The following is a 24,627-nucleotide window of genomic DNA, read 5'->3' as shown; positions in this document are numbered from 1 at the left end:
CTAATATCTTGTTGAGGATTTTTGCATCCACGTTCATCAGGGAAATTGGTCTATAGTTCTCCTTTTTTAGTGGAGTCTTTTTCTGGTTTTGGAATCAAGGTAATGCTGGCTTCCTAGAGTTTAGAAGTTTTCCTTTCAAGCCTACAATTTTATTGGTGCATTTAATAATTAATTGACTTCAATAGTTTTATAATTAAAGCAGTGATAGTAATATGTACACTTAGATAAGTGAAAATTTTTGCTTCCCCCAGTATATCATTGACAGTGAATTTAGAAATCTTTGATATTAAAAGCTTGAGAATGTAGCAAATTCTGAAATTGATCTAAGAAATTTGATGAACTATCCAAGTTACAGTGTATTATAACATAGAGATGATAACAAATTACCTTAAGTCACTCCAAAAGTTGTTTTGCTATTATCTGAGCCTGAAGCCTGATTGTTGCTATAATGTTGTCCACTGTCCCAGGTATTTTTACTCATTTATTGAATAAGTATTTATTATGCATGCCATTACCAAGAAAGTTGAAGGGCATGGCACAGTTCAGGTTCTTATAGTTTAACATGGGGACAAAATCTGAGTGTGAGAAAATTCTATGGTTAAGTAATATATAAAGAAGTATTAAAGAAATGCATGCTTTTATGTGTGTAATCCTCAATATCATTCTTAAAGTAATTATCAATGTAAATGGAAAGCATGATTGTCAACAAGCTTTAAATTCAAAGAGGTGTAAATTAATTCTACACATTTTTTGAGAACTGTATAATACAGAAGATGTAGGATCAACATAGATGAATAAGATCACATCCCTGTCCTCAACACACACACACACACACACACACACACACAACAACAACAACAACAGAATGTAACAATAAGTTAAAAGTAAATATCAGAGGAATAAAGAACTCTTAGGAATTTAGTGGTAAGGTGCCAGAGGTTTCATATAAGAGGTGGAATTTGTCCTGGGACTGAAAGTATATTTAGAACTGGACTTGGAAAGAGTCTTTAAAAAGCACAGGTAAATTAACAGTACTATATTGCACATTTGAAAGTTGCTAAGAGTAGATCAAAAGTTCTCATCACAAGAAAAATTATCACTGGTGATAGATGTTAACTAGATTTAATGTGATAGTTCTACAATATATACATAAATCATGTACACCAAAATGAATACAATATTATATGTCAATTATATCTCAGTTTTCTTTAAAAAAAAGCACAAGGAGCATTTAGGGAATAGCAGTTGAGTTTGAATAGAATATTATGGGTTGGGGGGGGCTGATGAGGAATGACTAAAAAATAGGTAGGGGTGACAAAGGACTGAAAAATATTCTGAAAGTCATTGGGATGGTACTGAAGCTTTTGAGGCAAAGGTATTAACATTCACATGTAAGATGAAGATCAGTTAATTTACCTTGCAGCGTTGCTGTGAAGATTACATGTAATAATTTATGTAACACACTTGGCCCAAAGTCTGCCACAAAATAAACGTTTAATAAATAGTAGCTGCTATCATTTACCTGACTAGAGACATGCCAATTAGGAAGTTACTAGGTAAGTCAAGAAAGTAGTATGAAGACCTTTTATCTGGCAGTGATGGTAGCTTGCAACAGAGAAGTGAGAAAAAGAGAAACTACAGGTTTCTGACCATTTGCAAAAGTTCACATCATGCTACTTTACTTTTACAAAAGACCTGCATTAGTACCTGTTTTCGCTAACCAAAAGAAGTCCAAAGAGGATTTTCACTTTTACAAAAAAAAAAAAAAACAAAAAACGGAGAAAAGCAAAAACAGCACTCATGGTTTGTTTTGCATTGAGCCTTTATAGAAACAGCAGGCACCCCAAGCAGTGAGAGGCACCACCAAGCTCCTTCCCTGGGAACTTCTCAGCTTCAAGTCGCCATGCTTTGACCTGTGAGTATCTGTGCTTTATGTCAATTTGCTTTGTATCTGTTACCAAGATGTGTCCTAAGGTATCAAAGTAGCCTAAGAGGTTATTTTGGGGATCTGGGATGGCTAAAAACTTTTCCATGTAGTTAATGGTAATCATCTCTTCATTTTACCCCATGTTGGCTTCAAAGTTTTCATAAGAACTGTCTACTTTCAGATAATTGGGGAAACCTGTATTTGGATTGAGAAGGATAGAAAAATGTTTTTTAAGGGAAAGAATTTATTTTGATTGCATAAAACTTAGAAACATTGTAACAGCAAAGAATATCATGAACATAATTTTATCTGCCCTAAATTATCTGAATCTAGTGCTAAAAAAAAGTTAAAAGACTAATAGGTTTAGTTGGGGGGGGGGTGGTATTTGGTTTAGGGTTTTGTTTTTGGTGGGTTTCTTGTTTTATATTGTTTTTTTTTAAACCAAAATTTATTAGATAAATATTTTTACAGATTTCTTCAAACAGCTCATAACATATATAAATGGAATTTATTGATTAAATGTTTTTCCCTGATTATGTAAAAGTTAACTTAAGTTGTGGCTTAAGTAATAGTAGACCATTTAGTTCAATCTAAATACAATACTTATATTTGGATCTAATTCTGTAATATCTAATGAAATGGTCTAATGTCCATAAGAATTTTATTAAAACCATCTAGATTGGTAAAACGCTATCTTAGGAATTATAATTCTGTCAAACTTGAATTTGGGCAAATATAGCATCAATTAAGTAACAATACTTAAACTAAAAAGAGATTGCTCTAAATTATTTTTTTTAAATGTTTATTTTTGAGAGAGAGACAGACAGACAGAGTGTGAGCAGGGGAGGGTCAGAGAGAGAGGGAGACACAGAATCCGAAGCAGGCTCCAGGCTCTGAGCTGTCAGAACAGAGCACAACACAGGGCTCAAACCCACAAACTGTGAGATCATGACCTGAGCTGAAGTCGGACACTCAACCAACTGAGCCACCCAGGTGCCCCTGCTCTAAATTATTTTTAAAGAGAAAAGACAGATGTCCTGCTGTGGATGTTTAGGACTTGGCTACTGTAAACATGAATCAAACTTACAGGTGACTCAGATACCTGAGCCCTTACAGTTCAATCTTCCTCTTTCCTTGGGGACCTGATGATTCAGGGAGTCCCCTGATACTCTCTAGCCTCTGCCCAGGACTACCTGTGGAGCAGTGGAGGCCACTTGGGAAAAGCCGGAATTTACACTTCTTCAGCTAATTTTTGCTTGTTGTGATTTTTTTCTTAGCTCAGTGAGATTTGACTCAGCCAAGGTGCTCTTTTCTCATTGGAGACAATCCAGCTTTGGTAAAAGGAAGTACTTCTTTCCAACTATTTCTCAAGACCATCTACCTATAGGAGTCATACTTCTGATGTATGTGGCTTCATATACTTTGGGAAGTTTCTTCTTTATTTCTAAACTGTAAAGTCTTTCCTTGATGGATTTTCTACAGATATGCATTGCATGTTCTTGGTGTAGTTCAGGTAGTATTTGAAGTTTTAGCTGAAGTTTTTGAATCTCAATTTCAAGCAGTATTTTTAGACTGCAAAGGTGTTTGTTCAGTTTGGAGACCTTTTATTTGAATTATAAGCAATTGATTAATTTTCTTCACTTTTTAGATTGTCTTGGTCATTCTCCTTCAAGCCTTATTTAAAAATGAATAGCATCAATGTATTTCTCCAAGTTAACTTCTGATTGGCAGTTTAGGGAGTCTCAGTTTTCTTTCTCTTTGTCTGATTTCAAGTTGCCATCATCTATGTAACCTTCTCTAAAGAGAGCAGGCAAACTTGTCTTCAGTGCTGTTTTAGAGATTTTAATAGGCTCTCTTTATAATTTAAAGCCTCTTTCATTTGTGTTTTCAAGTTGTCAAGCATTGTCTTCTGTTCATTTCCTACACTTTTTCTTACATTGCACAGCTTCTTAGAATAGCAGTTTTAAGCTTTCTTAAAAATGAATGTTTTTATCCAAACATGCCATGAAGAATGTTCTTCTGAATTGCTCCTAAGATGTTTTGGCATCAGTCACTTGAGATGACTTTTTTTCTCCTGAAAGTGTGTCTGCTTTTAACTGTAAAAACAATCAGACTCCCTCAGGGAATCTCTCAGTCCTCCTTGTTCATCACCTAGGATGCTAGTTTGAAGGACTTTGTGAAGAGAACCTTTTTCCATGGGTAAAGGAGAGCACTCTCAGCAATGATGGTCTGGAGATGCTAGAGAGGTCCGGGGCTCAAGCCACACATACTTCTATAGAGGTGGAGGATTGAGGCTTAGACTAGGGATTTCAAGGAGCTGACCAAATGCCTGTTGATGTTTACTTCATTTAGAGCTCATTTGTTTGAAAAGGGGAGGGAGAAGGCTTATTTTAAGTGGTAAGAGAACAGAATCAGGAACAGTATGTAAGTATTTCAGCATTTTGTTTAATGATTTTTTCAATGTGTAAAAGTCTGTTTATTCAGTGTTTTTTCTTTTCAGTGCAATCGTGTCTTTTGTAGAAAATGAAACAATTCTGCTACCCTAGTATTTCCGATGATACAAGATGACTTTAGGTGGTTTACTGATTCAGCATTAAAAAACGCTGAATCATACAGTGAGGCAGTCATAACTTTCTCTTGCAAGTCTTTTAATTATGTTGAAAGCTCTTTGATTCTTGCTAATCTCCCTCTTGAATAAAAAGAGCAGGTCTCAGGTTGACAGCCTTCTGTGATCATCAGTAACCTTCTAGGTGTGCATAAAAATACTTTCATTATCTTCATTTTTAGCATTATCTTCTACTTATGGAAAATGATACTGATTTTCCATTTAGGGTCGTGAAGTAAATTCAAGACAAAAAAAAATTTTTAATGAGTTGACTGAAAGAATAAATATTAGATAAACAATAGTAAAGATGACATGTAGAGGTCAACAAAAAAAAATTAATGTTGTTATGCACCATTCCATACCATTCCAAAATCTCTGATCCTTTTTGATTACATATATATATATATATATATATATATATATATATATATATATATTTTTTTTTTTTTTTTTTTTTTTTTTTTTTTTTTTTTGAGAGGGCTTTGGAGCCCAAAGTAGCTAAACTGCCATTGGAACATTTAAAGCAAGACATCAGCCAAACTACAGTATCTTTTTAAAAAAATTTTTTTTATATTATATGAAATTTATTGTCAAATTAGTTTCCATACAACACCCAGTGCTCATCCCAAAAGATGCCCTCTTCAATGCCCATCACCTACCTTCCCCTCCCTCCCACCCCCCATCAACCCTCAGTTTGTTCTCAGTTTTTAAGAGTCTCTTATGGTTTGGCTCCCTCCCTCTCTAACTTTTTTTCCCCCTTCCTCTCCCCCATGGTCTTCTGTTAAGTTTCTCAGGATCCATATAGCAGTGGAAACATATGGAATCTGTCCTTCTCTGTATGGCTTATTTCACTTAGCCTCACACTCTCCAGTTCCATCCACGTTGCTACAAAGGGCCATATTTCATTCCTTCTCATTGCCACATAGTACTCCATTGTGTATATAAACCACAATTTCTTTATCCATTCATCAGTTGATGGACATTTAGGCTCTTTCCATAATTTAGCTATTATTGAGAGTGCTGTTTAAACATTGGGGTACAAGTGCCCCTATGCATCCGTACTCCTGTATCCCTTGGGTAAATTCCTAGCAGTGCTACTGCTGGGTTGTAGGGTAGGTCTATTTTTAATTTTTTGAGGAACCTCCATACTGTTTTCCAGAGTGGCTGCACCAGTTTGCATTCCCACCAACAGTGCAAGAGGGTTCCCGTTTCTCCACACCCTCTCCAGCATCTATAGTCTCCTGTTTTGTTCATTTTGGCCACTCTGACTGGTGTGAGGTGATATCTGAGTGTGGTTTTGATTTGTATTTCCCTGATGGGGAGCGATGTTGAGCATCTTTTTATGTGCCTCTTGGCCATCTGGATGTCTTCTTTAGACATGTGTCTATTCATGTTTTCTGCCCATTTCTTCACTGGGTTATTTGTTTTTCGGGTGTGGAGTTTGGTGAGCTCTTTATAGATTTTGGATACTAGCCCTTTGTCCGATATGTCATTTGCAAATATCTTTTCCCATTCCTTTGGTTGCCTTTTAGTTTTGTTGATCGTGTCCTTTGCAGTGCAGAAGCTTTTTATCTTCATGAGGTGCCAATAGTTCACTTTTGCTTTTAATTTCCTTGCCTTTGCGGATGTGTCAAGTAAGAAATTGCTGCGGCTGAGGTCAGAGAGGTTTTTTCCTGCTTTCTCCTCTAGGGTTTTGATGGTTTCCTGTCTCACATTCAGGTCCTTTATCCATTTTGAGTTTATTTTTGTGAATGGTGTAAGAAAGTGGTCTAGTTTCATTCTTCTGCATGTTGCTGTCCAGTTCTCCCAGCACCATTTGTTAAAGAGACTGTCTTTTTTCCATTGGATGTTCTTTCCTGCTTTGTCAAAGATGAGTTGGCCATACTTTTGTGGGTCTAGTTCTGGGGTTTCTATTCTATTCTATTGGTCTATGTGTCTGTTTTTGTGCCAAAACCATGCTGTCTTGATGATTACAGCTTTGTAGTAGGGGCTGAAGTCAGGGATTGTGATGCCTCCTGCTTTGGTCTTCTTCTTCAAAATTTCTTTGGCTATTCGGGGCCTTTTGCGGTTCCATATGAATTTTAGGATTTCTTGTTCTAGCTTCGAGAAGAATGCTGGTGCAATTTTGATTGGGATTGCATTGCATGTATAGATAGCTTTGGGTAGTATTGACATTTTAACAATATTTATTCTTCCAGTCCATGAGTACGGAATGTATTTCCATTTCTTTATATCTTCTTTAATTTCCTTCATAACCATTCTATAGTTTTCAGCATACAGATCTTTTACATCTTTGGTTAGATTTATTCCTAGGTATTTTATGCTTCTTGGTGCAATTGTGAATGGGATCAGTTTATTTGTCTTTCTGTTGCTTCATTATTAGTGTATAAGAATGCAACTGATTTCTGTACATTGATTTTGTATCCTGCAACACTGCTGAATTCATGTATCAGTTCTAGCAGACTTTTGGTGGAGTCTATCGGATTTTCCATGTATAATATCATGTCAACTGCAAAAAGTGAAAGCTTAACTTCATCTTTGCCAATTTTGATACCTTTGATTTCCTTTTGTTGTCTGATTGCTGATGCTAGCACTTCCAACACTGTGTTAAACAACAACGGTGAGAATGGACATCTAGGTCGTGTTCTTGATCTCAGGGGGAAAGCTCTCAGTTTTTCCCCATTGAGGATGATGTTAGCTGTGGGCTTTTCATAAATGGCTTTTATGATGTTTAAGTATGTTCCTTCTACCCCGACTTTCTCAAGGGTTTTTATTAAGAAAGGATGCTGAATTTTTCAAATGCCTTTTCTGCATCGATTGACAGGATCATATGGTTCTTATCTTTTCTTTTATTAATGTGATGTGTCACATTGATTGATTTGTGAATGTTGAACCAGCCCTGCAGCCCAGAAATGAATCCTACTTGATCATGGTGAATAATTCTTTTTATATGCTGTTGAATTCAATTTGCTAGTATCTTACTGAGAATTTTTGCATCCATATTCATCAGGGATGTTGGCCTGTAGTTCTCTTTTTTTACTGGGTCTCTGTCTGGTTTAGGAATCAAAGTAATACTGGCTTCATAGAATGAGTCTGGAAGTTTTCCTTCCCTTTCTATTTTTTGGAATAGCTTGAGAAAGATAGGTATTATCTCTGCTTTAAATGTCTGGTAGAATTCCCCTGGGAAGCCATCTGGTCCTGGACTCATATTTGTTGGGAGATTTTTGATAACTGATTGAATTTCTTCGCTGGTTATGGGTCTGTTCAAGCTTTCTATTTCCTCCTGATTGAGTTTTGGAAGTGTGTGGGTGTTTAGGAATGTGTCCATTTCTTCCACGTCGTCCAGTTTGTTGGCATATAATTTTTCATAGTATTCCCTGATAATTGTTTGTATTTCTGAGGGATTGGTTGTAATAATTCCATTTTCATTCATGATTTTATCTGTTTGGGTCATCTCCCTTTTCTTTTTGAGAAGCCTGGCTAGAGGTTTATCATTTTGTTTATTTTTTCAAAAAAACCCAACTCTTGGTTTCGTTGATCTGCTCTACAGTTTTTTTAGATTCTATATTGTTTATTTCTGCTCTGATCTTTATTATTTCTCTTCTTCTGCTGGGTTTGGGGTGTGTTTGCTGCTCTGCTTCTATTTCCTTTAGGTGTGGTGTTAGATTCTGTATTTGGGATTTTTCTTGTTTCTTGAGATAGGCCTGGATTGCAATATATTTTCCTCTCAGGACTGCCTTCGCTGCATCCCAAAGCGTTTGGATTGTTGTATTTTCATTTTCGTTTGTTTCCATATATTTTTTAATTTCTTCTCTAATTGCCTGGTTGACCCATTCATTGTTTAGTAGGGTGTTCTTTAACCTCCACGCTTTTGGAGGTTTTCCAGACTTTTTCCTGTGGTTGATTTCAAGCTTCATCGCATTGTGGTATGAAAGTATGCATGGTATGATCTCCATTCTTGTATAGTTATGAAGGGCTGTTTTGTGACCCAGTATGTGATCTATCTTGGAGAATATTCCATGTGCACTCGAGAAGAAAGTATATTCTGTTGCTTTGGGATGCAGAGTTCTAAATATATCTGTCAAGTCCATCTGATCCAGTGTATCATTCAGGGTCCTTGTTTCTTTATTGACCGTGTGTCTAGATGATATCCATTGCTGTGAGTGGGGTGTTAAAGTCCCCTGCAATTACCACATTCTTATCAATAAGGTTGCTTATGTTAGTGAGTAATTGTTTTCTATATTTGGGGGCTTCTGTATTCGGTGCATAGACATTTATAATTGTTAGTTCTTCTTGATGGATAGACCCTATAATTATTATATAATGCCCTTCTTCATCTCTTGTTACGGCCTTTAATTTAATGTCTAGTTTGTCTGATATAAGTATGGCTACTCCAGCTTTGTTTTGACTTCCAGTAGCATGATAAATAGTTCTGCATCCCCTCACTCTCAATCTGAAGGTGTCCTTAGGTCAAAAATAAGTCTCTTGTAGACAGGAAATAGATGGGTCTTGTTTTTTTATCCATTCTGATACCCTATGTCTTTTGGTTGGCGCATTTAGTCCATTTACGTTCAGTGTTATTATAGAAAGGTATGTGTTTAGAGTCATTATGATGTCTGTAGGTTTCATGCTTGTAGCCATGTCTCTGGTACTTTGTCTCACAGGATCCCCCTTAGGATGTCTTGTAGGGCTGGTTTAGTGGTGACGAATTCCTTCAGTTTTTGTTTGTTTGGGAAGACCTTTATCTCTCCTTCTATTCTAAATGACAGACTTGCTGGATAAAGGATTTTTGGCTTCATATTTTTTCTTTTCATCACATGGAAGATTTCCTGCCATTCCTTTCTGGCCTGCCAAGTTTCAGTAGAGAGATCGATCACGAGTCTTATAGGTCTCCCTTTATGTGTTAGAGCACGTTTATCCCTAGCTGCTTTCAGAATTTTCTCTTTATCCTTATACTTTGCCAGTTTCATTATGATATGTCGTGCAGATGATCGATTCAAGTTACGTCTGAAGGGAGTTCTCTGTGCCTCTTGGATTTCAATGCCTTTTTCCTTCCCCAGATCAGGTACGTTCTCAGCTATGATTTCTTCAAGTACACCTTCAGCACCTTTCCATCTCTCTTCCTCCTCTGGAATACCAATTATGCGTAGATTATTTCTCTTTAGTGCATCACTCAGTTCTCTAATTTTCCCCTCATACTCCTGGATTTTTTTATCTCTCTTCTTCTCAGCTTCTTCTTTTTCCATAACTTTATCTTCTAGTTCACCTATTCTCTCCTCTGCCTCTTTAATCTGGGCTGTGGTCATCTCCATTTTATTTTGCAGCTCGTTAATAGCATTTTTTAGCTCCTCCTGACTGTTCCTTAGTCCCTTGATCTGTAGCAATAGATTCTCTGCTGTCCTCTATACTGTTTTCAAGCCCACCGATTAATTTTATGACTATTATTCTAAATTCACTTTCTGTTATATTTTTTAAATCGTTTTTGATCAGTTCATTAGCTGTGGTTATTTCCTGGAGGTTTTTTTGAGGGGAATTCTTCTGTTTCGTCATTTTGGATAGTCCCTGGAGTGGTGGGGGACTGCGGGGCACTTCCCCTGTGCTGTCTTGAATAACTTGGGTTGGTGGGCGAGGGCTGCAGTCCGACCTGATGTCTGCCCCCAGCCCACCGCTGGGGCCACAGTCAGACTGGTGTGTACTTTCTCTTCCCCTCTCCTAGGGGTGGGATTCACTGTGGGGTGGCGTGGCCATCTTGGCTACTTGCACATTGCCAGGCTTGTGGTGCTGGGGATCTGGCGTATTAGCTGGGGTGGATCGGCAAGGTGCACGGGGGTGGGACGGGCAGGCTCAGCTAGCTTATCCTTCGGAGATCCCCTTCAGGAGGGGCCCTGCGGCACCGGGAGGGAGTCAGACCCGCTGGAGGGATGGAACCACAGAATCACAGCATTTGGTGTTTGCGCAGTGCAAGCCAGTTCCCTGGCAGGAACCGGTTCCCTTTGGGATTTTGGCTGGGGGATGGGCAAGGGAGATGGCGCTGGTGAGCGCCTTTGTTCCCCACCAAGCTGCCCTCTGTCGTCAGGGGCTCAACAACTCTCCCTCCCTTTGTCCTCCAGCTCTCTTGCTCTCCGAGCAGAGCTGTTAACTTATAACCTTCCAGATGTTAAGTCCTGCTTGCTGTCAGAACACACTCCGTCAGGCCCCTCTGTTTTTGCAAGCCAGACTTGGGGGCTCTGCCTTGCCGGCGGGCCACCCCTCTGCCCCGGCTGCATCCTGCCAGTCCCTGTAGCGTGCACCGCCTCTCCATCCTTCCTACCCTCTTCCGTGGACCTCTCATCTATGCTTGGCTCCAGAGAATCCGTTCTGCTAGTCTTCTGGGTTCTGATAGAAAATTTTCTGGGTTATTTAGGCAGGTGTGGATGTAATCTAAGTGACCCGCAGGACGTGGTGAGCTCAGCATCCTCCTATGCTGCCATCTTCCCAGAATCCTACAGTATCTTATTTAAATCCTTACACCACCTTCTGGTTTAACAGAAACTTTTTATCATTAATTATGATAGCATTAAGTCTTGAAGTGAAATGTAATTAGAACTGGATTCTATGTATGAAGATACAGGATCTCTGCAGTATGTTATTGTAGTATCATGGAATTGTAGACCACAAAGAGACATTACTGATACTTTTCTGAATGTGACTATAATTTGGTAGGTCAAATTTGTCTTAAACCTATAAAGATATCCTCTGCAAGTACTCCATGCCACAGACTCATGTGCAGCAATTTTGTTAGAGTTCTTATTGGCCAAGAGGCTGCTTCTTCAAAAATCAGAATAGTAGTTTCTTAGTTGTTAGCCAAATTTCAACAAAGAAGAAATTTAATGGTGCCAGAATACACACTTGAATTCTGTCTCAGAAAATTATACAAATAGTATCAGGCATTATAGTGTTTATTAAGAAAGTTTTTTCCATTTTAATATTTCTCATAATTTCTCCAATTAGTATTACTAGTTGCTCTACTAACAATTTAATACTAAGCTTATTATTAGGGATGATTTACACTGTTTCTACAGCATTCCAAAGCAGAATATTAGATGTCCATATTAAATTCCAGCAAAATTGTAAGGGAAATCATTTCAGCACCTCTCAGCATTCTCACGGGGAATAAGGTGGTGGTGACTGTTCTGCAGAGAGTTTCTCATAGGCAGGTGGAGCATTGGGAACCTGTGAGAATGAGAAAGGGAGAGTATAGGCTTGGCAACAGTGCGTATGTTCTGGGAGAGGGTAGAGTTAATGGTTAGCATCATAACTATACTACTTCTCTGGACAGAAACTTGTAAGTGTCCACAGGCTTCCCAAAATATCAAAAACTTATTTATACCTGCATTACCTTTGTCAGTTTAAGTCCCAAGCCCTAGCTAGTGAGTTCTTGAACACTGTTTTTAAAGCCACTAATATACATTACATTTATACCACATAGATACATCCTTGTGTATCTTGTGTATCTAAAGGCCAGTGCTATCATCAGTATAGCAAAAATGTGCCAGGCCTTTATTTAATGCTCAAAATTTAGAATTCTAGAGTGTTTTCATGTTACAGGTTGGAAAACTGAGGTTAAGTCACTTGTTCAAGGTCACACAATTTCACAGCAATTTGGCTCCAGAGTCCATTCTCTCCACCATTATGATATACTGCACCTATACCAGTGCACACAATAGAAATAGAGTATACCATATATGAGATTTAAACATTTCTAGTATCCACATTACAAAATAAGAATGAACAGGTAAAATTAATCTTAATTATTTAATCCCACATATCAAAATATCATTTCAACATGTAATTGATATAAAAATCATTAATGAATTATTTATATTTTTTTCTTCATACTAAATCTTTGAAATCTGGTATGTGTTACAGCACATTGTAATTTAAACTACTTTGTTACAAATGCTCCATAGCCACATGTGGCTAGTGGCTACCCTTTTGGACTGCACAGCTCTATACAATTAATAACAGATGATTTTTTTTCTCCCCTAGATGTATCTATATTCAGAAAAAGGCAAATATACTAAAAACATAAAACAAAAAAGATATTGTATACAGAACAAACTTCTTCCTTTGGATCTTATACACATAAGATCACTGACCCTAAAAAATCTGAGTAAAAGAGGACATGATTTAAGACAATCTCTGGGCTTCCCCATTTTTATCTTGGTTATTGTGTTTTTTGTTTATTTGTTATGTATTTTGTTTATGTTTTTGTTATGTTTATTATGTTATTACTTATGTTTATATATATATGTATATATATATATATATAACATAAATTTTACCATTGTAATTAACCATTTTTAAGTGTACAGTTCAGGAGCATTATGTATATTCATATTGTCCTTGCTTTTTAAATTGGAATAATTTTATTCATTTGAGTTAAAAACAGCCATACAGAAACACCAAGATATAGGATCTCAACCTACCACAGGTTCACAATTATTCTCTTGAAAAGGCAGCTTGCTATCCTGGTGACCAAACCCCTCACGTGGACATCTCCTTGTTAAGGTACTTCGAGTGCCAGCGTGAATGCTTTTGTCCTGAAATGTGCATGCATGAAGGTCAGTGGTTGAGAAAAAAATAATTGAGTTCAATAAATAAAAGAGAAGGAAGTTGAAATTTTAAGAATGGGTTTTAATCAGGATGCCTGGGTGGCTCAGTTGGTTGAGCACCCAATTCTTGATCTGGGCTCAGGTCATAATCTCTCAGTTTGTGAGATGAAGCCCCATGTCAGGCTCTGTGCTGACAGCACTGAGCCTGCTTGGGATTCTTTCTCTCCTTCTTCCTCTACTTCTCCCCTCACCCTGCCTCTCAAAATAAATAAATAAACTTATAAAAAAAAAAGGAGAATGGGTTTTAATCTTGGTTCTGCCACTTATGTGCAGTGTGTTTCAGGCTAGTAGTCATTTTGCCTGTCTGAATTCTAGTATTTGTGCATCTGTAGTATGACGATAATACCACCTACCTCTCAGAGTTGTAGAAATTAAAACTAAAGGTAAAGCACTTAGTACAGTGCCTGATACCCATTAGTTCGTCAATGAATATTCTTGAAGGGAAAGAGAAAAAGAATCAATCTAAAAAATGAACCTCAGAGAATGATTTTGAGTGGAGGTGGTCAAAGCTAGTGAGGTATCTCAGTGAGAAAAAAACTTTTGAGAAACTTGGCAGCAGGGACACACTGACTATTTCTGCCTTCCCCATAATGACAGCAAAATATCTTTAAAATGCTACAAACACATATGTTGTGGTAGAAATACTGTGGTTGTAGTCTGAGCTTCCAAATTAAACTGCAACATGATGACTAGTCAAGGAATAAATTATGCACCCTGAGTTATCATGGGGAGGGGTGGGTGAAAGCTTAGTTTGGTGCTTTGCATAGGTTTACAGGGTGATATTCTCCATCCCTACAATAAAATAACAACAAATTGTGCAGGACAGAGAAACATACCCAAGTGGGGACTTCAGGAGTGGTCCACCATAGTGAGGTGGAATATTTCATCACTGACATAGTTTAAAATTACTGGCACATTATGATAATAAAAAGCATAGTTTTAGTTGCTTTTATTTTTGTTAAATTCTCCATAGTGGCAGTTCTCAAATTTTAGCATGCATCAGTATTACCTGAGGGCTTGTGAAACCCAGATTGGCAGACCCACATCCAGACTTTCTGACACTAGGGTGAGGCCCATAATGCGCATTTCCAACAAGTTCCCAGGTGACACTGTCAAAACTGATGATCCAGGGTCACATGGAGAACCAGTGCTATGCAGACAATGCGCCTCTTTATTGCCTGCCCCCAGGCAACCCAGCTATATTCAGATCCTTAGAGGAAGCAGGCAGGTAATGCTAAGGGGGAGGAAAGGGGCCAGGTGGGGGCAATAGAAAAGGAGGGAGAGTATCTCATCTAAAGGGACAACCACTATATAGCTGCCAGTTTTTGCTAGATCTCTTGATTTTTAAAAGAAACTGGAAATTGAGATTTTTATGTAACATGCTACTTTTAAATTTTAGTACCTAATTAAATTTTTTTTTTAATACAGTCCCAAACACCAGTGAGCCAAATCTAGCCAGTAGGGCATTAGCAGTATGCATTCTGTGGTACTGGCTGAGAGGGACTGGAACAAGGAGGCTGTGAGGATGTTAGCAGTTCTTCAGCCTTTTCTGCAGACTGTGGCTAATCATTGGGGTCTACTAGGTTGGAAGAGGGCATTAAGGCAGGTTTCTCAGGGAGAAGTGGAGAAGTGTTTGAAATATCAGTGAGATCAGGCCAGACATGGATTGGGCTGATAACTACACAGTCTTCAGACTGTAAAGAAGTAGTTTTCCTAGACTCTAGTCTGAAATTATTATTGATGTTACCCCCTGGAAGGATATATGCGCAAAGGCCCTAATCTTGATGTGAGGATGCAGGAAGTTTCTGCTCCCCTCCCCAACTCGCAGCCCACAGATAAGGTATTTAATGCCTTTTCTCCCTTTACCTCAATTATCACTTTTATTCTTTTTCTTCTTTGTAAATCTCTCACCTGCTATAGGATAGGGGCATGATCCACTCCCCTAGTTCACTGCCAATTCTATGCATTTGTACTGAAACTTCAGCATTCGATTTAAAAGGCATCTTCCTGGGGATGCCTGGGTGGCTCAGTCCATTAAGTGTCAGACTCTTGATTGCAGCTCAGGTCATGATTTCACGGTTCGTGGGATCGAGCCCCGCATTGGGCTCTGCACTGACAGTGTGGGACCTGCTTGGGATTCTCCAACCCCACCCCACCCCCCCCCCCCACCGCCTCTCTCCCTGTCTCTCAAAAATAAATCTTTTTAAAAGGCAGCTTCCTGGGTCCCACCACCAGAGAGGGTCCCAGAATCTGCATTTTAGCAAGAGCCCCAGTGCAGGGGCCCCTGATCAAGCATTGAGAAACACAAGTGAAACATGAGTGTCAACTGAGCTGTAGCAGGGGCCTTGAAATTCTCCAAGAAATTATCCAAGAATCAAAAAGCATTTTGTCCTAAACTTTCAAGTGAAAGGTAAAGTTGGTAAATACAAAAACAACTTCCATCCCTTTATAAATCATTTTCCTGCAGAAACAAGCTGCAAAAAGCACTCTATTCTTTCAAAAGATGTTTTTCAGGGCTAAAGGGAGTTGTGAGTCAATGGAGACACTTTAGGAGATCTTAATTCCAACCAACCATGCTACCATTCTATGGTCAATGGAAGTGGGAAAGTAAACATTTCAAAGCTTAAAGCAGGTTGGTAAAGGTGGAGTAACTTAGCTACCTGAAGCTTGCATTTATTGTCATTTATGTCCTTTGGTTTCAAAATGAAAAAAAAAAAAAAAGAAGAATCACTGAAGAGAGGCAGGGAGGATTTATTTAGTGCACTATTTTACATAATTTTGCCTAAATTTCTTAGACTACTGATCCCCAATCCAGCTTTTCAGGAAATATGAAAGTCTCAAAACAAGATTTTAATATTAATTTAAAAAGTAGGGGGCACCTGGGTGGCTTAGTCGGTTAAGTGTCTGACTTCACCTCAGGTCATGATCTCATGACTCATGGGTTTGAGCCCCACATCAGGGTCTGTGCTGACAGCTCAGAGCCTGGAGTCTGCTTTGGATTGTGTCTTCCTCTCTCTCTGACCCTCTCCTACTCATGCTCTGTCTCTCTTTCTCTCTCAAAAATAAAAATAAACATTAAAAAAAATAAATGACAGCATTTTTTAGGTGCCACAGGAACCAGAAAACTTAAACACAGCTCCATCTCACAAAAATTCCAGAAACTCTACAAATCACTGATCTAGTAAGGTTGAACTTAAACCTTACTAAGCAAAATGTTCACAGTGTCTGAGCTTATGACATTAAAGACTCTCTGTTTTGGTTTAATTGAGTTTAAGATGGGAGTGTTGAATCAGGAAGGAAAAAAATCATTGTATTTTTGTCCAGTGGCATCAAGCCAGTTAGGAAATGGTTGTCAACATATTGAATTTGTAGAGCTTTTACTCCTTGAAAGACTTAAATCATTGTGTGTTTTTATATACAAATATAGAATTAAATAAACATATGGAAGAAAATATATATTAAATAAAAACTGATATATATCACATTATATCACATGTGCCTAGGTGTAGAATACAGTAAATGAGGCTCAGAGAAGTTAAAATCTAAGGTCATCAAGCGAGTCAATGACAGACAATGAGACCAAATCCTGATGCCATACAATTGGGTGACTGCTATGGGCCAGGCACTGGAGGTACCAAGATGAGTAAGAAATATTCTCTGTCCCAAGACATAAATGGAGGAAGGATAAGGGGTGGAGGAGGCAAAAATAAATAAATAACCAATTGCAAAGCAATATTAACTCTGTACTAGAGGCACAAATGGAATTCTGTGGCAGAGAGCAAAGTCCCTTCCTAATCTGTTGTGAACAGCCACAGAGAAGTGTCATATGAACACAAGGTCCATCCCTAATCCCCTAAGCCAAGGCTTTCCTATGGTACTTGGTTTGGGATCTTATTCAGACTCATAAACTTCCTTCTTTCCACTAAATGTCAACACACGGGAGGGCTACTACTGCTCAGTGGCCGTGTTGGCCCCCAAACTTGCACTGTATGTCATGATTTGTATTTGGACACTCTGGCAAGATGGGCATTAGGGCAAGGGGCACATGGGACTGCCCAAGCTTCCTGGCAAGGAGAATTCAAAGCTATACCTGTTATCTTCCCCTTCCCTTCTTCAGACTGCCAAGCTCCAAACCCCACCCTCACAACCGTCCTCTCTGTCCTAGAACCTTTTCTTCTAAATGAAGTGTTTGCTGAATGAGGAACGGGACATTCCAACATCTTTTGTAAAGATAATTTTTTCCATTATGTATCAACCCAGAAGTTTTCAGATGTGTAATAATAAAGGGAGAAATGGAGAGAAGTGTGGAGGGACAGAAAAAGAGAGGGTGGAGGAGGAAAGAGAGAAGGAAGAAGGGGGAAGGGAGAGAGAAATTGCAACTTTCCTTTCATTTCATTGCTCACTATGGAGAGAGCCTTTGGATGCTTAAAGCTAAAGTGCTACTTGGCTTTTAAGTGAGACCTGTAGTTCTAATGGTTTAAGATTCAATTGATGTTTCCTATGTGTGGAAGACACTACTGCCCCAAGACTGGGCTGTGTAATTTGTTAGCTTCCTGTTCATGTGGGTAAAGAAGAAAAAATTCTGTCAAAACTACATTGGTCATCAAACGATAATGGGCTCTGTTAAAAACCCAGCGGTCCTTTGTGCTGCTGAGGGGTGGATGGTTTCCTCATTGTACTTATGGCTGTATAGGTCCTAGGCATGCTGAATTGCTTGGTATAACAGAGTTAGAAGAACCTGGAACTCCCAGGCGAGGCAGCAAGCTGAGATGAGCAAGCCACTAAGTTGAAGAACAGAACCAGTGAGAATTCCCAGAAGGATTGATAAGATCTGGAGGATCTCACATGCCATTGTTTGCTGTGCAAGAGTATCAGGACCTCTATCCTTGCACCACACAAACTATCAGTGCTCAGCTACATACACAGCCAAGTACTCAGGTTTGCTGTGAATCAAATCACTGAGATGAGCCAAGTTTCTGGTTGGGGTTCATGCCTAGGTAGAAGCAAAGAAGACTTGAAAGAAGTATAGAGAAAGACTCATCAGAACCAGAGAGAAGAGCTAGAGGTGATCATGAGAATGTTATCTCATTCCCCAGAAATTCAAAGAAAGAAAGGGAAGGGTATCCTGGATCCAGAGGGATTCCAGCAGTGGAAACTTTACTAACCCTCAAGCTTCTGTATCCACTTCGTCTTCTACAATACCAGCAGCCAATGAGCAGCAAAATTCCCAGGACTACTGTCAGGATTCCAATCCCTGCAGCCCTGGCCCAAGAGATAGACAAATCCATTTGGGTACAGAAACCTTGCTCCAGATTGCGATGAACATGCATCAATCTTCAATCTTCACAGGAGTTTTTCCAGCCCAGAGCAACACCTCCCAGCCCCCAAGTAGTTTCCTACCCCATACCACACTGAACGCTCACCAGGCCTCTAGCATCTGTAACCAGGAACAGGAACTTCTTTAGGAGTCTCTCAGGTGTGTGTCCACAGAAATAGGGCTAACTGGCATGGCCTAAGCACCCAAGTTCCAGACACAAGAAGTGCAGTAGCAACTGACCCTTACATGAACAAAGTATTTACTGAGACTGAGTTATCTTTTCTTTCCATCAGGACTTATTTAAAACATTTTCCCCAACTATTAGTCCAGAAAAAGTATTGATAATTAACATTGACTCAAGACCTACTCTAAGCCGGATGCCATGATGAACATTGTACATATACTAGATTATTTAATTCTTACAACAATCCTGCAAAGGAGACATCACCTATCATCCCCATTTCACAGATGAGGAAATAGATTTAGAGGTGAAGTGCCTTGCTGATGGTCATACAGAGGGTAGCACAAGATGGAGCCAGGATTTAAACCTGAGTTTATCTCATTTGTGTTTGTGTCTTTTCTGACCCAAACTCACCCCCTTATTCCTTGTGCATGACTAATAAATTCATGTTCAAAGATTCAGCACCACCCACCCCTCCCAGGATGATGGCAACCAATCCTGTCTTCTCTTATACACAGCCCTGCAGTGGTAATCAGCAGTGTGCTTACCTGTCTCTTCTAGGAGAGGAGGTCCCAAAGGAGTTTTTTGGTTTTTGGTTTATGTTTTAATTTGTTTCCTCAGTGCCTAGAAAGTGTCAGGCACATTGGTGTTTCAAAAAAATATTTCTTGAAGATGGATGGATGGATGGATGGATGGATGGATGGATGGCTAAGTGGACAGTTGGATGGATGGCCAAATTAATAAAAAATGAACAAATGAATTATGAGTGATTACAAATTCACATCTGCAAAATGAATGAACCATTGAATGCTCTTTTAAGGTAACTATTTATAAATATGTGGATTTGGGTCATAATGCTAGCCCCAACATCATTATTTTTACTCATTTACAATTGGAACTGAAGACCTGAAATACCATCTTTAAAGATTCATCTTTTCTTTGTCCTAAAAGCTTAATATTCTGTTACTTTCACCTCTTGTGGGTCATTCACACTCTAGTGAGAACGAGGGGATCTGCGACTTTCCACAGAGCAGGTTTTGATTGGGGATAGAGAAAAGATAGTGAAGAGGAGAAAGTATTTAAAGCAGCCACTGAGGACTTAGGGCTGGCACATTCTGACTGAAGGGGTGGAAGTAGGGCTTGTTGGATTTAAAGGTCCCCAAGACTGTAACTATTGCATGGGGATGCCAGAGCCTAGCCCAGCTGTTAGGATATGTGTCTCATGTTTATACTCCATTACACAAGATGCTATCTGGCCTCTGCTTGCTTCAGGAATCCAGTTTAGAATCACCAAACACTGATCCAGATGGGTCAGTGCTTACTGCTTACTCTGTTCTCACCTAAGTGACCTGGAAAAGATATTTTAGAATTGAGCTGGGACTAGAGCCCAGGGGATGCTGAGACAAGCAACCTTATCTCTCCAGACTGCTTGGCTGCCAAGTCAGAGATGCCAGCTGGCTTGACTTTGGAGTCAAGAGACTCTAAAGATGTTCAATAAGAACCTCCCAGCTGGCCAGGCATGGGTTATTAAAAGATATAACAAGGAGGCTCAGTGCTGGGGAGAACTGTCTGAGCTGAACCTAGAGCAAACCTGTAGCTTCACTAAGAATGGAACTTCACTAAGATTGTAGCAGGATGCAATCTGGGCATCTAAGCCAACCTTTTGAGCCCTGTGTCCAGTGGCCCATGGGAAGCATTAGTTACCACAGAGGCCCTGGAAACAATGACTGAGGCTGTGCTTTCCCTGTATAACACTGTCAATTAGGTGGCATCGGCCTGATTTTCTACATCATAGCATGATCAAAGTGGAGAGTGCTGTGACTTGCTAAAGAAAGGCTCTACAGAGCTGGGTGATTTATAGGAGATTGAGCATCTGAATGTAAATCAAGATATAGCTGAGGCTTCTCCTGGACAGAAGCCCTGTAACATCTACCTGATCACCTCCTTCTCAAGGCTGCTGAGGCATTAAGTCTATTCTGTCCATCTCTAAACAGGATGGATGACAGTGCTGGATAAAAACTCTGACCTAATTATGCAGGCCAGTCCACCTATTTTGTGGATCATGAAGCTGAGACCTACCAAGATTCATCAACATCACCACCAGCTTAGTGGCTTCTCTGCCATTCATTGAGCACTGATTTGTGCCACGCATTGTGCTAAGCACCCCACATATAGACTTTTATTTCATCCTCACAATAGTCCTCCGAAGTAGATATGATGTTCATGTCACAGCTGATATCCCTAACATTTTAAGGTGGTAAAATGCCCAAGGCTGCACAACTAGTAAGTGAAAGAACCAGCATTCACAGTGACTGGCCTAAGATATCCAAGCAGTGCCTTTCCTTCTATATCATTCTTTCCTGCCATATCACCCTTTCCTGAAATGAAGCTTTCACAAGAAGCATTCAGTGGGTTCTCATGACTGAAGGCAGATGATTTAATTCTTAGCATGCTTGTGCTCTAATTTCACCCACCAAGTCTGTGGTCATCCCCTTGGACATCTTGACACAGACAGAGCTCTGTTCCACTTCTTTATGCACAGTCACATTGCATTTACACACATCCAGTGACTGATACAGTAGTGGAAAACATCAGGATATGCCAGACACACCAAAAGAATCCACTACTCAGCTGGGCAGGGCTCTCTAGAGTGTCATTCAAATGCCTCCTGCAGCAGAGTCACATGAGATGCTTGTTAAAGTGCCAACTCTGTGCCCCTACCCCCAGACCTATGAAATCAGCCTCTCTAGTGGCACTGACTGGAAAACTGCAGTTTAAAACCTCCATAAATTACTTATGCCCTTTCAACTGAGAGAACCCCTCAACCTCTCTTTCCTGACGTTTCACAGTGATACAGTTTGTTAAATCATTATACAGAAGCTGAAACAATATCCTACCTAATATGTGTACCCCCCAAATACCCCAAAGAGTGTATTTTTGCTCTTCAGACATTTTTTCAGAAGATCTCCCCATCCCAGTTCCCCACTGACCATGCAGGAATGTTAGAGAATCCCACTAGAGTCTTCTAAGGAAATGCTCCCAGCCTAAATTCTTCCTCAGTCCCTTTAATGGATTCTACATCTTGCTTGCCCCTGCTAGTTCACTCTAATAAAGATTTTTAAATAGTTCTTTTCCAAGGGAGAGCAAGTTTTCAGTAACTTCTGAACTTAAGAGGTAGTCCAAATAAAAACCTGGTACCATTTTTTTCCTGTTGGAGTCTCCACTCAGAGGGTGTAAACTGACCTCCCACCAATCTTGCCCACTCTAGTACATGTAGAGTGTGTCCCAGGAGACTGTCATCCCGTTACAGCACTTATGTTTGCTAAAATTATTCTTGAACCTAATTATCCAAAAGACTGTAATATTTTTCCAAAGACAAGGATAGTGTCTTGGACTGATTATGCATTGCTTAGCACTTAGAAATACTGAATCATATAAATACTTATTTTTAATTAATTCATAATATCAAACAGCTTTCCTTAGGATAAATTATGATGCAGAATTATAACCACCATCTTCACCCTGGAGTCAGTCTGCAGTTGGAGTCGCACATACTTGCCCTTCATTCTCACTAGCTCTTTGGCAACTCGCCTTTGTTCTGTCTGCAGACCATCTCTAGGAGCCTGAGTGGGTTAGACATAACAAGGTTTGAGGAAAGTGTCATCTTGCATCCAGACGTTTTCCATCCAGGGAACCTGTAGTGAAAACCTAATAGCCAAGGATACAGAAAAATAAATGCCAAGATCCAACTGATTATCATTCCTGTTTCCTTGCCTGTTTGGCCTCAGAGAAGCTTGACTGAGTCCCTTGTAGGATCATGGGGGTTCCTCACCTCATTATCAGGGTTTTTACTCTCTGCAGAAATGAACACTAGAGAGATTTACTGACAAGCAGGTGCTGGTAGAAATCAGCAGGCTGTGTCAGCAAATGGCAAACTAGAAACCCCCCTAGGTTCAGTTTTGAACTTACTCTTCAGTTGTGATGTAGGAGTGGTTGTGCCCCTTCTTGGGGTAGCCAAGGATGAAGTAAGCCTCTTCTTTTGGCATCTTATGGGCACAGTTCGCAGGATACCTGTAGCAGGGGCACACAGGCATCATTTAATGCATCCAGAGCATCTCACTCAGCACTTCATAAAGATCCAAAAGACATTCTCTCCGGGTGGACATTGATAATACCCAGGACCCTCTGGTTTCTCTCTGGGAAAGGATTTGTACTTGCTTTTTTCATTGATATCAAGTGGAGATTGCTCAAGGTTCTAACCACTTCTACCAACTGAAACTTAAGTTCAAAGAAGAAACTACAAACAAAAGCAAACAACAACAACAACAAACTTTGAGTTATTATTCTGGGGGGAAATGCTCTTCATTTGCCTTCAATGTGACTCTATACCATAAGCTTGTAGAGAAACAAAATTCATTTTTATTTATTCCCTACTTTCCTTGGCACAAAACTGGTTAATAAAAGGAGTTCTCTCCAAAGGTATTAATTTCATTTCAATCTTTGGCCAAATAGATGGTTATGATGACATGAATATGTGGCTGAACACAGCATCCTCTTTCTCCCTCATTCAAGTCTCAGGAATAGGGCTTAAATCTGTTTGTGTATATGTCTTATAATGATATATATTTTAATACACAATTTTAAGCCATAATACAAACAAATAGACAAAAGCTCATGAACTATGGAAGTCATGATTAAAGTGTGCTGGTTGGAAACCAACAGTGGTTTCTCTTCTCTCCTTGCTATTATATGTATTTTTCTTCCCTCTTATTCTTATGAATTTCAAAGGTCTGATAATAGAGTTATATTAATGAGCCTGCTTAAAATAGTAGGAGAGAAGTGGGAGAACAGAGGGGGAATTCACCACATGAACACCTTACACTGGGGCATTTTGTGCGTAATTTTTCCTTCCCAATTGTAGGAAAGAAATTATAGTTGAACTCATGATCATCTCAGGTAAATAATGTAGGGGTGAGCCCTGTGCTCAAAATTACAGATACAAAACTTGATTCTGCATTAAATTGTTTTTGTAAATCTATGTAAACCTCTGCAAACAGTATAGGGACAACAAATGTACCTCATCTCATCTCACTCAAACCAAGAGAAGCAGTCTTTCAAATGACAAGAGAATACACACACAGAATCAAAATCAGGATGTAGCCTGAATGATTGCTTTACCTGGCTCTCTTCTTTGCTTTTTGGCAGTCTAGAAACAGGACCTAGGAAGAAACTTCATGAGCCCTCAGTAGCTGAAGACTTACATGAACTGAGGAGAAATTTCGCTGACAGCCAAGCATCAGGGAAGCAAAGAAGGAGGGCAAAGGAGCCCACCAGAATCCCCCAAAACCTGTTCTCTTGGGCAAAAACAATGGGTGAGAAGGCCATGCTCTTACCTTCCTGGATGGGATTGTTCTGTCTGCTGGCTTGCCCTGTATGTGAAGATTGCTTCTCTGACTCTTAATCTTTTAAATTTCTTTTCCTGATCTCCAGTCCCATGTTAGTCATGAGTTTGGATTTCTGACAGGGTTGCCTGTGATTGCTTAATTGGCATGAAAGAAACTGACTTCATTCCTCTCCTCAAAAAGTCATTGCTCACTGTGGCCTCTGTTTTCCCCAATCTCAAGATTTCCTTTTAGGGAAGCCACTTATTTTATTTGTTTGTTTGTTTATTATTTAACATGTTTCTTTTTAATGTTTATTTTTGAGAGAGAGAGAGAGAAGCAGAGTGCGAGTGGGGGAGGGGCAGAGAGAGAGGGAGACACAGAATCTGAAGCAGGCTCCAGGCTCTGAGCTGTTGGCACAGAGCCCATCACGGGGCTAGAACTCCCGTGAATAGTGAGATCATGACCTGAGCTGAAGTCAGACGCTTAACTGACTGAGCCACCCAGGCACCCCTTGGAAGCCACTTATTTTAAATGTTGGTCTGTCTCCCTTAAGGTTGCT

At 39.5% G+C, this 24,627-nt stretch overlaps 1 protein-coding gene across 2 annotated transcripts; it reads right to left on the bottom strand.

The window, feature by feature from the left end:
- Positions 1-11,459: 11,459 nt before the first annotated feature.
- On the bottom strand, positions 11,460-24,192 carry MLANA (melan-A). 2 transcript variants are annotated; one of them, XM_019439652.2, is made up of 5 exons: positions 24,078-24,192; positions 22,654-22,755; positions 18,352-18,448; positions 13,001-13,114; positions 11,460-11,744 (listed from the first exon to the last, which is right to left on the bottom strand). In XM_019439652.2, exons 2-5 carry the CDS (start codon positions 22,728-22,730, stop codon positions 11,676-11,678), a joined length of 357 nt encoding a protein of 118 aa, XP_019295197.2. In that variant the 5' UTR covers positions 22,731-22,755; positions 24,078-24,192; the 3' UTR covers positions 11,460-11,675. The 2 variants fall into 2 exon arrangements, with proteins under 2 accessions (XP_019295197.2, XP_019295200.2); XM_019439655.2 differs by lacking the exon at positions 24,078-24,192 and adding an exon at positions 23,863-23,950.
- Between the last annotated feature and the right edge of the window lie 435 nt (positions 24,193-24,627).

The sequence above is a fragment of the Panthera pardus genome, unplaced genomic scaffold (genome assembly GCF_024362965.1).
Source record: "Panthera pardus isolate Hobbes unplaced genomic scaffold, ASM2436296v1 HiC_scaffold_20, whole genome shotgun sequence".
NCBI lineage: Eukaryota > Metazoa > Chordata > Mammalia > Carnivora > Felidae > Panthera > Panthera pardus.
The sequence above is the reverse complement of the archived record's forward strand: the minus strand, read 5'-3'. Positions and strand labels throughout refer to the sequence as shown.